Raw genomic sequence first — 14,529 nt, 5'->3', positions numbered from 1 at the left:
TGAGCCGAGACTGCCACTGCACTCCAGCATGGGCAACAAGAGTGAAACTCTGTCTCAAAATAGAGAGAGAGAGAGAGAGAGAGAGAGAGAGAGAGAGAGAGAGAGAGAGAGAGAGATTTACATTTGTTGTTTAATCCCCACAGCCATTTTAAACCTATGAGATAAGCATCATTAGTCTTACTTTAGAAATTTGGAAACTGAGGCTTGGAGAGCTGAGGAAACTTGCTAAAGTTTACGCAGCCTGTGCTGGGATGCACCATTACCTGTGGCCTTGCTCCAGCCTTGCAGACTTCTGAAACAAGCAGCAAAATCTCTTTCACGCCAAACCTAGAGGAATCCAATAGATACAAATGACTCTGCTATAGTTTATGGCACTCATTTCCAAGAAGCAAGGGGCTGCATTTCATGAGTTCTGAAGCGCTTCTATCCCTAGCTGTTTTCAAATTTTTTAGTAATAGAGTTTTGAAATGCCAGTTATTACTATTCTTTTCTAGTGCTGGGTGTGTTTCAAAGACACATTAATGATCGCAATGTTATAAAATGCTTTAGGACCTTTATGTCACATGAAAGGAAACTTCTCTGGCTGTTTGTATAAGTTTATAATTAGGTTAGCTTCTTTTATGTACACACAACCATGCCATCATCTTCCATCTCTTCCCTGACTTTTGGAGTTAAGATTTCATTTTCTCTTAATTGACCTTCATCTTAATTAGATTTGTGAAAGTCCAATCATGGTGTACATAGAAAATATTTATGCTTCCATTGTGTGAAACATCAAAGTGGTCTGGATTGCAGATGGTTCCCAAGATCAAAGCTAGCCGCCTGGGTCCTATTATTATTGGTGCAATTAGTCTGACATTGCTTCTTCTTGAATGTCCCCAAAGTGTAATTCAAAGCAGAAGAAAACACTTACAATTTTCAAGAAAAGACTTTTATGAAAATGTGAGCTTTTGCTAATGATGAGTGAACCACAGAATATGGACAGAACCCTGAGATTCTAAAAAGATACCTCATAACAAATGATATGGAAAACTATAATGAGTTTACTCACACATCCAGTATGTCCTAACAAGCAGGACCTAACATGTGCCAGACTTTATAAAAATTGCTCAGTAAATGTGTATTGAATAAGTAGGTGAAAAACTCACAGATAAACTCTGCGCTCTTAACATTTCTCCAAATTTTGCAAATAATATGGTCACAAATCTGGAAAAATATTTTATCAATTTCCTTTGGAATCACCTTTTACCAAAACCTCATGAGATGTGTTTTTATTATATCAAAACTAGTCATCACAGCACTTGTCCTGTTCAAACAATTCATCCAACTTAAATATAGTTGTATTAAGTAGATGAAGTCTCTCAGATTGAATTATGGAACCAAGTCTGCCTAGCAACACTCTTGCATACAGAGAAATGCCCAGGATCACCTCTATCACTTCATCTAATCCTGCTGGCCATGAAATTTATTATTTAAACTGATTCTGTTTCCTTTTCAAAACACAGGCTTTGGAATTAGGTCAGGGGATCAGGATGGTTAAGATAACTACTGGCCAAATAGATTATTGTAATGAACAGACCCTGAGTACTACCACTACAAGAAAGAAAAAATCTCAGGGCTGTTAACTTTCTCCCACCAGCACTTCATTGACTCATTTACTCAGTTGTTAACAGATGTTTGTTGCAGGGCACTGAGAGACTAGAGCAGTAAAGAGAGACTAACAGTCTCTCCTGTTGAGCTCACAAGCTGGATTCTATGGTCTCTCCTTTTTACTTCTTTTAGATAGCACTTCTCTGCAGTAGGCATACAGCATTACACATAGCCACTTTTATATGCAAAATCTATTTTCTAAGTGATAGGAGGTCCTGGAATTTACAGAAAGCTAAAATGTTGGCTCAAAATCTCTTCAACTGAATAAGCTTAGTATAAATTAGACAACAGACAGGACTTCCAGGTTTCTGTATCTTACCCAACAAAGTAACTGTTCATTTCTTTCAGATACCAGTCCTAGGGACAGTCTGTTCTTTCATTGCAGGTTCTAGGTGCAGTTCCTCAATTTCAGTTCTCACAGTGCATTAAATGTAACTGTTTTTGAGTTTGTCTCATCCTAGTGCCCAGTACACCTAGAATAGTATCTAGCACCTAGTAAATGTTTAACAAATACAAACTGTTAATTTTATCTAGACTCTTGCAATACTGGACTCCTTTCCTATTCCTGGAGAATTTTTTCTCAAAAGTTGCTCCCAGCTCTCAAGCCTGTCCCCGCCCCATTGACCAGCTGATTTTCCCACAGGTCTCTCTCCAAATAGGTTCACATTGTCATCCTCACAACTCCTTTTCCCTTTATTTGTCTCTCTCTCTGAATTCGTTTCTGCCTCCACCCTGGTGTCCAGAGCTAATCAACCCAATCAACACCCATGCTGGGGCACTTGGGGAGCTGACATTTCTAAATGTGAGCTTTCCTTACATTTGAGAGCCATTCATTTAGAGGAAGCAAAAGTTGTCACAAAATACACAATTGGACTGGAGAGACCTCCAGATAATGTATATATATTTTAACTGGTATCTTCAGTGATTTGATTCAAAAATCACCTAATGAGAAAACATTAGGAAAATAACTTTTTTGTTTGTTTGTTTGTTTGTTTTTGAGGCAAGGTCTCACCCTGTTGCCCAGGCTGGAGTGCAGTGGCCCAATCTCAGCTAAGTGCAACCTCTGCCTCCCGGGTTCAAGCAATTCTTGTGCCTCAGCCTCCAAAGTAGCTGGGATTACAGGCACGTGCCACCACACCCGACTAATTTTTGTATTTTTAGTAGAGACGGGGATTCACCGTGTTGACCAGGCTGATCTCAAACTCTCGATTTTAAGAGATCTGCCTGCCTTGGCCAGAAAAATAACTGTTTAACATGGAACCAGACTGGCCAGCTTCTCTAGCTCTTCATAGTTACACCTATTTAGTCTCCATGCTCATCTTTAGTTTATTCTTGCCTTTGGGTAGATAATGGTAAAGACATATCCTAATACTTATGAATCGATTATGAGGTCTTCAGAGGAAATATTCAATGACAACACAGAGTACTACAATGTTTCATTATAATTTTGCAACATGGACAGGAACCATAATTTTCTAAGTGCCTTCAGAGTACCCAGACTCTCCTAGAGATTTCATATCAATTCACTGTAATCATCACACCAACAGTGGCCAACTATATTAATCCATTCTCACACTGCTATAAAGAACTGCCCGAGACTGAGTAATTTAGAAAGGAGAGGTTCCACATGGCTGAGGCAGCCTCAGGAAACTTACAATCATGGTAGAAAACAAAGGGGAAACAAGGCACATTCTTCACAAGGCGGCAGGAAAGGGAATGAGTGCAGGAGGAACCACCAAACCCTTATAAAACCATCAGATCTCATGAGAACTCATTCACTATCCTGAGAACAGCATGGGGGAACTGCCCTCACGATTCAGTTACCTCCACCTGGTCTTTTCCTTGACACATGGGGATTATGGGGAATTACAATTTGAGCTGAGATTTTGGGTAGGAACCCAGCCAAACCATATCACCAACCAAATGGGAGGATGTATTGGGCCTGGTCTGCCCTAGTGAGAAGTATTTAGTTTATCACTGACATTGTTTAATATTGCTGGCACATGGTTACTTAAAAAAAAAAAAAAAAGCAACTCTAAATCAGTCTTATTATCATTTCTAAATTCTCTCAGATAATGTGTTTTTTATTTCCTACACCCTCTGCCTCTGCTGCTTTTTATACCGCTGTACACTACCCATGGGAGACGATGTATATCATCCCCATGTAGAGAGGACGAAAACAAAGCTCAGTGAACGTAAGCATGCTCTGACACAAAATCAAACAGCTTTTGTGAGTGGTGGACTTGGAATCAAACCCAGGTCTAACTCCAGAGTTCGTTCTTTATCCATGATACCAAGTGAATAATAATACTATAAAAAAATACATGTAATCACTTTAGGTGTTAAAAGTGCTCTCATATTAATGACTTCATCTGATATTTACATCAAACCCGTGAGATAGACAGACAGGCATCATTGTCTGTATTCCTAGGTGAGGGGCTGCAAGGGAGCATTGTGTCCCATGGTAACAAGTTAAGTGGCACTAGCAGAGATTGCATCTGCATTTCCTGACTCCTAATACAGGTTTATATCCACTGTGTCACCGCATGTTGTGCCATTGTTGGTACCCTATAAATAATAGAAATATGCAGCATTTATCTTTCCATCTACTGGCCTGCTCCCTCCCCTGATGGTATTTTTTTCCTGTTAGAAATTCATTGTTCTTCAAAAGAATTCATTCAAATAGATGTACCAGAGCAGAGAGGTTCAGAACATGAGTTTCAGAGCATGACAGACCTGGGGTTAAATCCATGGTCCATCAAATACTGACCATGTGAATTTGGACAACTTAGTAACCCTCTGTAAGCTTGTCTTCTCTTTCATAAAATGGGGTTAATCATATTTACCTCCTAGGGCTAATTGTTTGGATAAAGAGGATATCTAAAACCTAGTAGAGTGCTGACATGCAGTAAATGACTATACATTAAATTTCCTATTCAGAATATTCTTCTATATGAATATTCCCAATATTAGTAAGATTAAATGAATGATATTTTATTTCCTAGTCCTCTGTTTTGTTTCCCTATTCATTCTGATTGAAAGAGTCTTGTTATTGGTGATGTCAGAAGAAGAAAGGCCCTATTAATATTTTCAGAACATGGAATTTTGAGTTAATATAAACTAGAAGAGTCCTTTGACAATTGTAAGCTATTCCAAAGTCATATAAAGAATAACAATGGACCTCTCTGTGCAGCATTTTTATGAAGCCACATTTTTATTATAACCGTATTTTGAATAAGGACATCTATTATTTTAACTACACAAGGCATGCTGCAGTATGATTTGTAATAGTCTTTCTTAGCCTCACCTATGCAGAATTCATTACAAATGAATTTTGAAATGTTCATTTCAATAAGTCATGAAAAAATAAACTTGCACCATGGTGTCATTTGAAAAATATTAGAAACAATGAGCTCTTTGTATATTTATCAGTATTCATATATTTACCCTGGTACAAGAAAATTCCTAAGTTTTCAAAGAGAGAAGTAAGTAGCTGGCCTTTGTAACTGACTAGATTAATGCACTTGTAAGTGCTCAATCCTAGTTTACTGCCAGCTTCCCCATGCTGGGGTCTCTGAAGGGCTAATAAATAGCTTGCTGCTTAGTAATTCAGATTCCAAACAAATTGACAAGTAAGGAAAAGAGTGGTCAGGAGACCTAAATGTTCCCATTTTTAGAGATCAAGGTGGCTAGAGATAATAGGTTAGTGTCGTCGACTTACCTCCCCAATCATGGCAGCCCTGGGATGGGATGGGCCTGCCCACATGAAAGCAGAAAGGAGAGAGCCCAAGACTTCTGTCGTAGAGAAACAGAGGAGAACCTCTGCTACCGGCCGGAAGCTTGGTCCCAAAAGGGAGAAAGGAAATAGATGACTCAAACAGGCCCAGTTTCTTCTTCCCAAATTTTTCAATCAGAAAAATCATTTATTTCCCCTGGGTCCTGAAGTGGTAGGGGATGAAGGGTAAATAGTCACCAGTTGGCAGTTATAACCATGTGGCTCCAGAAACCACAAACAGTGGTTAAATTTTATTTTACAAATTGGGAAATTGAACAAACAAAATTCATAAGCAAAATGATCTTCAGTCAATGTCAATGGGCCACTGTGCTACAGATGATGGAGTCATTGGCAGCTTAAGGACACAATACAGTGAGAAGAAATGAGGACTGGAAAGTAATGTGTATTGAGTATTCTACTGCCAGTCATCTATCTCTTTACTTATGAATCTTATCTCAGTGGATGGCATTACCCAGATGCCCAAGCCAGAAATCACAGTGTTGCCTTTTCAACACTGCTTCTTTTCCCCACCCTTATGAAATACATTTCTAGTCTCATCAGTTCTGAGGCCTACTATCTCTCAGCCTTCAAATGTACTTCCCTGCCTCAGGTTCCATCATTTTTATTTTTTTATTTTTGAGACAGTCTTGCTGTGTTGCCCAGGCTGGAGTGCAGTGGCTTGATCTCTGCTCACTGCAACCTCCACCTCCCAGGCTCAGGCCATTCTTGTGCTGTAGGTTCCCGAGTAGCTGGGACTACAGGTACACACCACCATACCCAGCTAGTTGTTTGTATTTTCGTAGAGATGGGGTTTTGCTATGTTGGCCAGGCTGGTCTCAAACTCCTGACTTCAAGTGATCCACCTGGTTGGGCCTCCCAAAGTGCTAGGATTACAGGCATAAGCCATCATGCCCAGCCCTAACATTTTATAACTGAGGAAACGGAAGCGATGTGACTATGGGCAAAGTATTAAACTCTCAAATGAGGAAGGACAATGAGGAACAGAGCCTGGATTTGAGCTCATGTCTACCAGACTTTAAATCCAAGCCCAGAACTTCTATTCTGTGTCCTTTATTAATATCTCCCCACAGCACCACTACTACTATTGCATTATCCTTTGAACTGATGTGCTCTAATGATCTATATAACCAATTTTAGAAGCTAGCTTCTTTTTTAGAAAGATAAAAAAGAAAAAGGCTCAAACTGGTACAGATGTTTTCCCAGACCACAGATCTGTTTAAGAGTAGAGTCAAAATCAGACCTCAGATTTCCTCTTCTCGACTGCTAATTCTGGTTCTTAAACCATGGAATAGATAAATGAGTAATTGGGAAAGTTAGCAATTTAAGAGTTAAATTAGTTAAGGGTTTGAAAATACGCTTGGATCATAATGATGCCAACCACCCGTTTGTAAAGAATGAGCAGTTTTAACTAGAATTGGGATAGTTTACAGTTGGAAAAGATGCTATAAATCATTAAAATAGGATCCCCTCATTTTATAGGTAATAAAACCAAGGCCCAGAAAGAAAATGTATGATGGGAAGTCGAAACAGCCGAACTCAAACTAAATCCCAGGACTCCTAGTTTCCAATCCAGGTTTCGTTTTATGACAGCATCTTCCCATTTAGTGCTTATAGGGAAATAAGGCAGTAAGTCTAAAGCAAAACAATACCAGCAGCAGTAAAACAACAAAACCCCATTTAGCATGCCTGTTTACATACAAGTCTTTATTCAAATGTGCTCTAACTCTGACAGTGATTTAAAAATGTCTAAGCTTATGGGAAAGTAAAATCAAGAAGGAAATTAAAGACAAATCAGATGCTTTCTAGTACACTCCTTTAAACTCAGAGAATTACAGTCTTCTATAGGTAGAAAACTTAGGCAATAGTTTTTTAGCATTAAAAAAAAATCAGAAATAAGGAAGATAGATCAGGTGCCGAAGGGCAGGGCTTAAATGAGTTTACCCACTAACGTTCACTTTACTAATTTTCCTAAATGAGCTTTTTCCTCTACAGAGTCTAAACAGAGCGTCTGGGTCTGTTTTTCCCATGTGTACATAGCCAAGTTGCCATTTTCTGGCAAACAACCTTTGGACAGGAAAGGCCTCTCCTTGAAGGTCCATAACCTGCACAAACACAGCATCATCCGGTGCAGGAGGCTGAGTCTACAATCCTAACACAGTCAAGTGGACATGCAAACACTCTTTCCATCCATGTAGGACTGTTTGAATGAGTCATGGAAAATTAGAATGTCAAATGTGTTTCTCAGCTGATTTAAAGCCTGTGATAGTTTTGTAGGCCCATTCCTGGGCATAAAAATCAAGTGCCCAACTGCCAGAGAGAATAGAAGGCTGATATACCAGTAAGTCTTCTATGTACCAGCATAGGCTTTAAACCATACCCCCACACATAAAAGCTAAATTTACCTGGGTTGTGATGATAAGGGAACACATTAAAGAAAAGAAGGTAATCACCTAATATTAGTTTTGTTTGTTTGTTTGTTTGTGAATCCTGCAACAGTATCAGACCAAACTTGCGTTGGAAAGGCTTTAGCTGGCTATTATTTTCATCAGACTCCTCAAGGCCATCTCAAACTATAATGACAGAGGAAAAAGAAAAATGGTCAAACTATATGTTGAGATACCTAAGTCCTTTGGTATCATTGCTTCATTTATAAAAAGAAAAAGCTATATAAATATTTATAATCTATAACTATATACCATGACCTATTGGAGGAGGGATAAAGAAATTCTAGATTCCATTTCCATAAAACCCTGCTAAGTGTCTCATTTAAGTAAACTGAGTCTATGTTTTCATTAATTATCTGTTATTTTTATTTAGTTTTTTGGTGATCAACCCCATTCAGCTGATCATATAATTCATACAAATGGAGCTTTAAGGTGGCTCCCTTCCTGCCTCTCTCTGATCAGATTGTCCTCCTTCATTCCTTCCTGAATAGAAATTCTAAGCACCCCGACCCTCATATAAACTTGTGTGCCTGTCCTTCCTACAGATCCTCCCACTATCACAGAATCCAAGAGCAATGAAGCCACCACAGGACGACAAGCTTCACTCAAATGTGAGGCCTCGGCAGTGCCTGCACCTGACTTTGAGTGGTACCGGGATGACACTAGGTATGTGCCAAACCTACCATCCCCCGTGACTCCACTGCATGGGCCTGGGGACACCGGAAGCCCCACAACAAAGCCGAAGCCAAGCCAGTGTAATTGTGTAGAACTATATTCTCACACTCTTCCTTTTTAATATCTCTTACCAAATTCTTTGGGGCCTGTAGCTCTTAAGCTGAAGCCCAAAAGCAGTCAGGTAAGATATAAAAACAGTTCAACGGGTAGCTTTCACCTACATGTCTTTCTTGCCTATAACAGAAACTCAAACCCATTCCCTAGTTTTCTCTGTTGATGGACATTGATTCTGATAATATGGCATTGCACAATTAAAATAGGAATTGGGCAGGGAACCACAAATCCTAGCTACTTCCTTTCTCTCCTTTTCCTGCAGTGTCAGGATGGGGAAAGAATTCCTAAGCTAAAACCTTCACCAGTGTTCCTTTCTATTCTTCTGTTTTTGAACTCTTAGGATAAATAGTGCCAATGGTCTTGAGATTAAGAGCACGGAGGGCCAGTCTTCCCTGACGGTGACCAATGTCACTGAGGAGCACTATGGCAACTACACCTGCGTGGCTGCCAACAAGCTGGGGGTCACCAATGCCAGCCTAGTCCTTTTCAGTAAGTATGCCAAAGCAGGGCCCAACTTGGTGGAATTAAATTGACTTTTCACATGAAAAACGTGAAAACCATTCCCTTATCTATTAAAGGTTCACTTAAACACAAATAAGGATATATGCACTGAAACAAAAATGCAAGGTTCTCAGTCCCTGTGCATATAGGAGAGATTTACAAATGGAGAGATTTACAAATAGGAGCAACTTCTCTCTATAATCTTTCTTACTTCTGATAACGGCCTTGTTGTTTGTTTTCCTTAGTTTTTGTTTTTTTGTTTTGTTTTGTTTTTTCCTGGTTAAGCTGAAATAATATTCAGAGAACACAAGTCTCTTTGGCAGTGGTCCTTTAAGAAGCAGAGGTGATGTAAAAGCTTGGAAATGGATAACTGTGTGTGTGTGTGTGTGTGTGTGTGTGTGTATGTTTTGAAGGCACTGATAAGAGTGATTGAGGAAGAAATATTCAGTGAGAATAGATAAGGTGCTGAGAGAAGGGAGAGGCTGGAAAAAGAAAGTACATTTTTAACAACACAAGAGGAAGGGTGGAATAAATTATTAAAACGTAAAATCTAAAGGAGGAAAAATGGTTGCAGAAAGTTTTCTGTATGACAGTAAGAGACATTACTTTTCTGATATATATTTTTGGAACAGAGATAGAATGGTAAGAAAGAGGAACATTTCTGAAGACCAGAGAAGATCCTGAAAGTAGACCAAGGAGGACGCAGTCATTCTAAAGTCACTGATGTTAATAGGAGACCCGACCTTGGAGTCCTGCTCTTTAGCAGCAAGTTAGAGTCAAGTCTCTCACTCCCAGCTTTGCTGGGCAGGTGACTATGAGCACAGAAGAAGACACCCTCTGAGAAACAGAAGGAGGCTAAATGGAGTCACAAGAAAATGATAACGTTTGGAATAGAGACACATTTATCAGAATAAGCAAAACAAATCAAAAAGTTAGCTCATGCTGAATCAGAAAGTTCATTTGGACTAAAGGGAAAAGTCCAAAAAAAGTACTGTTATTATTTTGGAATAACAAACCACTAAGTTGTTTTTTTTCTGCACAGATTCTATTGGAAAAACTGGAAATATTATGACCAGAAGAAATCTTTCTATCTTGCTATATTCCATTTAGATGAGCCTTCGAGAAAAAAAATTTTTTTAGGAAAAAATCAACTTAAGTGAGAGTTCTCTTGAAATGTAGTGTTAAAGCCATTTTAAAACTGTTTAAGATCCAACTCCATTTATAAAAGCAACAACCACAAATGACTCTAACTTTGGCCTTTAGTTTCTCGTTCATAACTCTCATTGACTTCAGTCTGTGACAGTTTGATGAGATACAGTTATACAAATGCTGCCTCCACACGAAGTTTAAAATTCACAACATGTTTACTTGTCTCCAAAGAGCAAACATCAGTATTCTTTGCCGCAACTAGAGACATCAATATCCCTAAGACATTTGAGAATATACTTCTTAAGAACTGTAGTTACCTGATTCATTCCTAACATTAAGGATTCCATAAATGGTAGCCGGGGGAAACCAGCCTCAACTGGGAATTTAAGATTTACCAAATCTAAGTTGACTTGGCTAAGCAGAACAACATACACTTAAAACCTTAAAAAGAAGGTTGTTTAGAGATTAGTAAAGAGAAGGTAGAACAACTGGATGAGTTACAGAAAGTGAGCAATTATACATTTGCATTAAAGTATATTTTCTTTCTATTTAACCTAGACTAAGAATTATCCTAATGATATATTTCAAATAATAAATAAAATATCGCCTATAGCCTGAGAGAGAGGAAAGGGAAAGAGGCTGGAAGGATGGAATACTTGAGGGAGGAGGGAAAGTGAGCATAGACTAGGTCAAAGGCAATGAGATCCTGCTAGAGGTCATGGAAGGTAGCATCAAGCCCTACAATACCAATACCCTTAACCCAGTAAAATTGAGAAATGTCAAAAATCTTACAGAGTTTCTGTTTGTAAGCTGAAAATCAGGGAATAATCAGACAAGTGTATCCTATCACACTGCCCTTTATGATTTAGTAGAAGTCACCCTCCATTATACATTGGAGGATTTTGTGGTGCAGTGATTAATGATGTAGTACTTCCTGGTGATCCCTCATAGGCACTACCATAGTTGTGTCTTTGGCAGCATGCAGAGGCACCACATGCATCAGCATTTGGTTTAGAATGGATGTCCCACTTTTACGGGAAAGTTAGGAGGTATAATCCTTACTGAAGAATAGAATATGAAAGATCATTAGGCTTTGAGGTAAAAAGGAACTATTCGAATTGCAGAATATTGTCAAATCTATTGCACTATTTCTTAGATCCAAGGCCTAAGAACAAACATTTTGGGGGAGAAGCTCTCCTTCTTTTGGAGCAGGACTGGCAGTCCCTCCACCCACCCACCTACCCACCACCAGTTAGTTTTGGGAGGTCCATTGTTACAACCTGCATAGTTAGAACCTTATATTTCACAGAGTTCTAAAAGAAAAGAAAGAAAAAGAGAGGGAGGGAGATAAAAGAAAGGAAAGATGGAAGGAAGGAAGGAAGGAAGGAAGGAAGGAAGGAAGGAAGGAAGGAAGGAGGGAGGGAGGGGAAAATAATAACAGTACATGTGTGGGTCAATGGTCTGCTACTTACATTCAAATAAATGGGATTAATGGGGAAAGGAAGACACTGTGCGAGTGTCAGCAGAGGTAATTTTCCACAGAACAGAGTCAGGAGGGGAGAAATGCTCGGGGGCAGGTGTCTGTGGCCACAACCCTGATGGAAGCACTGTGTGGGCAGCGGGGTTCTCTGCTGACCAAGCCAGTCCAGAGAATAACAGGCAGCTGGTGAGCCTCTGCCAGCCTGCGGCAGCAGCAGGTAGAGACCCAGAGCCAGAGCCCCTGAAGAGTTAGCGATTATTCATCTTCATTGGTGTGTCAGCGCATTTTCAGCCGTATCCACCACAGTGATGAGCTGACTTTTCACACAGTGTCAACTTGCGGTCACATGCATACATATACTTCCCCACTCTCTATTCAAATACTGATCTCCAGAGGGGTCAAAGTCATGGAATGAGAGTGTAAGAATACATTGCAATCATAGTAATTTTTCCCCAAGCTGGTGGAAGCATTCCTTTCTCATTTATCTAGTTCTCTACACATTCTAGCACTGTGTCTGTCAAAGATCCACACTACCTCAGTCGGTATAACCAAGTAATGCCCTGTATATCTTTTTCTTCATCCTTGGGCTAAGCATTACCTTATCTAACGTTTTGAATACATTAATCCAATGGCACAATGTATGGGCAAGGATTCGGCTCCCTAGTCTTTGTCAGACAGGGGGATATGCATGACATGGATGAAAACTTGGACTTCAAGTGATGCCAAGACAAGTTCCATCATCTGCATAAGTAACTCAACAGACTGTGTTTCCAGACTGATAACTAAAATTCACCCACAAAGGTGATAGTGTATCTTGTTTCATGCTCTTGTTGAGTTAGATTTAAAATAACCGACATGAAGGAAGAAAGGGTGATGGGTGATAATTTAAATGTTGTCACTTCTTATTAAGTGAGTGCAATGTACTCTGCAGTATGCACTGTGCTAAATGTTTCACATGCATGATCTGATTTTTAAAAATTATATTTTTGTGTCAGAAATGGGTCTTGCTATATTGCCCAGGCTGGAGTGCAGTGGCTATTCATAGGCAAGATTCCACTGCTGATGAGCATAGGAGTTTTGATCTGCTGCATTTCTGACTTGGGCCAGTTCGACCCTCCTTAAGCAACCTGTTGGTCCCTGACTTCTGGGAGGCCACCTTGTGAAATCTAGTGCAGACACCCAATCAGCATAGCACACTATAGCCCAGAACTGAGCTAAAGCAATCTTCCCACTTCAGCCTCCTGAGTAGCTAGGACTACAGGCATGCATCACAACAACCCTACTATGTACTTGTGTTTCTCCATTACATAGAAAAGTTAAGTGACCAGTGCAACTAAGTAAGGCTGAGCTTGAGATTTAAATTCAGGTAGTCTATTTCGAGAGTCCAGGCCCTAAATCAACACATTATCTGCATTGGTGTATGTGGGCATAAATACTAGGAGATATATCTTGTAAGTTAGGAGGTGAGCAGAATCTATTTGTTTTTCTCCTTTTTTCACTCAACGAGGTCTTTCCACTGTCTTTATACTGCTCCATCCCTTCCCACCCAAGGGCACTGCTTGTGTTGCCTCCCACTTCTGTTTTCATTAACCCCCAGTAGCCTGCTACCACCAGGTTAGTTCAATGATTGGCTTCTCTTTGGCATGTTGACGTTCTCAGTGTATATTCCAGCCTAGTAGTCAGCGTTTGGTCTAGGAGGAGAATAAGGAGGAGAATTTTCCCACACATTAAAGAACAATCCCACTGATTGATTACCTTGTGCCTTAGAGAAATGCATGGATTGTAAAGGTCTTTTGAGGCTTTTGAGTACAAAAGAATAAAAATACGAAAAAAAAAAAAATCTACACAGGGCTTTGCTGCATCCATGTGTAGGAGGTGTTTTTAATTTTCTTTTTAAACTTTAAAATATCATTAAGTTGTAAAGCCGTAGTTGACTACATTTCAAGTACTACCAGAGTAATCCAGCCCTAGAGGGTGTCTTTATAATGAGGGCCTCCCCGTTTTCTTTAAAAAGTATTTTGTTATCGGAAAGACTTGCTGTTTAAACATACAGCATTTGATGATGCCAGTCAAGACTTGGCAAAGCCTAGGCCAAGCACAGTGGCTCAAGCCCGTAATCCCAGCTGAGGCTGAGGGGGGTGGATTTCTTGAGTTCAGGAGTTCGAGACCAGCCTGGGCAACATGGCAAAACCCTATCTCTACCAAAAATACAAAAAATTATCCAGGTATGGTGGCGTGCACCCGTGGTCCCACCTACTCAGGAGGCTGAAGTAGGGGGATTGCTTGAGCCTGGGAGGCAGAAGGCAGTGAGCCAAGATCAGGCCACTGCACTCTAACCTGGTTAACAGAGTGAAGATTTGGCAAAGCGTTTTAACCAGCTACTTTAAGATGCCACACAATAAAACAGCTTGAGCTGCTATTTACCGACATGTAGTTTGAAACACTAGATGCAAACTCCTTAAATGAGTTCTCTGTGGATACATTTCTCCTCCCCTCGCCCACCCACTTAGCAGGTAAGAAACCAAAGCTCAGAGTTGAGAGACCTTGCTAAGAGCCATATCATATAGTACTAGGGCCAACCTTATAGTTCTGTTCCCACTATCTCCCAGTCAGCTGCTAAGCATGTTGTCCTCCTCAAGTAGCAGCAGCCAAAGGAGAAGTGCATAGCACCAAGGGTTCTGCCCACCCTTTGTTTTGAAAATCAAAAGTTGGAAAATTTC

General features: G+C 39.9%; 1 protein-coding gene across 3 annotated transcripts in view; it reads left to right on the top strand.

Annotated features, from left to right (window-relative positions):
- LSAMP (limbic system associated membrane protein) overlaps window positions 1-14,529 on the top strand; it is a 634,113-nt gene that overhangs the window by 586,031 nt on the left and 33,553 nt on the right. For all 3 annotated transcript variants that reach the window (XM_038002454.2, XM_038002453.2, XM_038002452.2), the window contains exons 5-6: window positions 8,436-8,556; window positions 9,020-9,168. In XM_038002454.2, coding sequence (XP_037858382.1) covers window positions 8,436-8,556; window positions 9,020-9,168 — 270 coding nt within the window. The remainder of the gene's footprint in view (window positions 1-8,435; window positions 8,557-9,019; window positions 9,169-14,529) is intronic.

This window comes from Chlorocebus sabaeus, chromosome 22 (assembly GCF_047675955.1).
Source record: "Chlorocebus sabaeus isolate Y175 chromosome 22, mChlSab1.0.hap1, whole genome shotgun sequence".
In the NCBI taxonomy this organism is placed as follows: Eukaryota; Metazoa; Chordata; class Mammalia; order Primates; family Cercopithecidae; genus Chlorocebus; species Chlorocebus sabaeus.
This window is presented reverse-complemented; position numbering and strand designations above follow the sequence as displayed.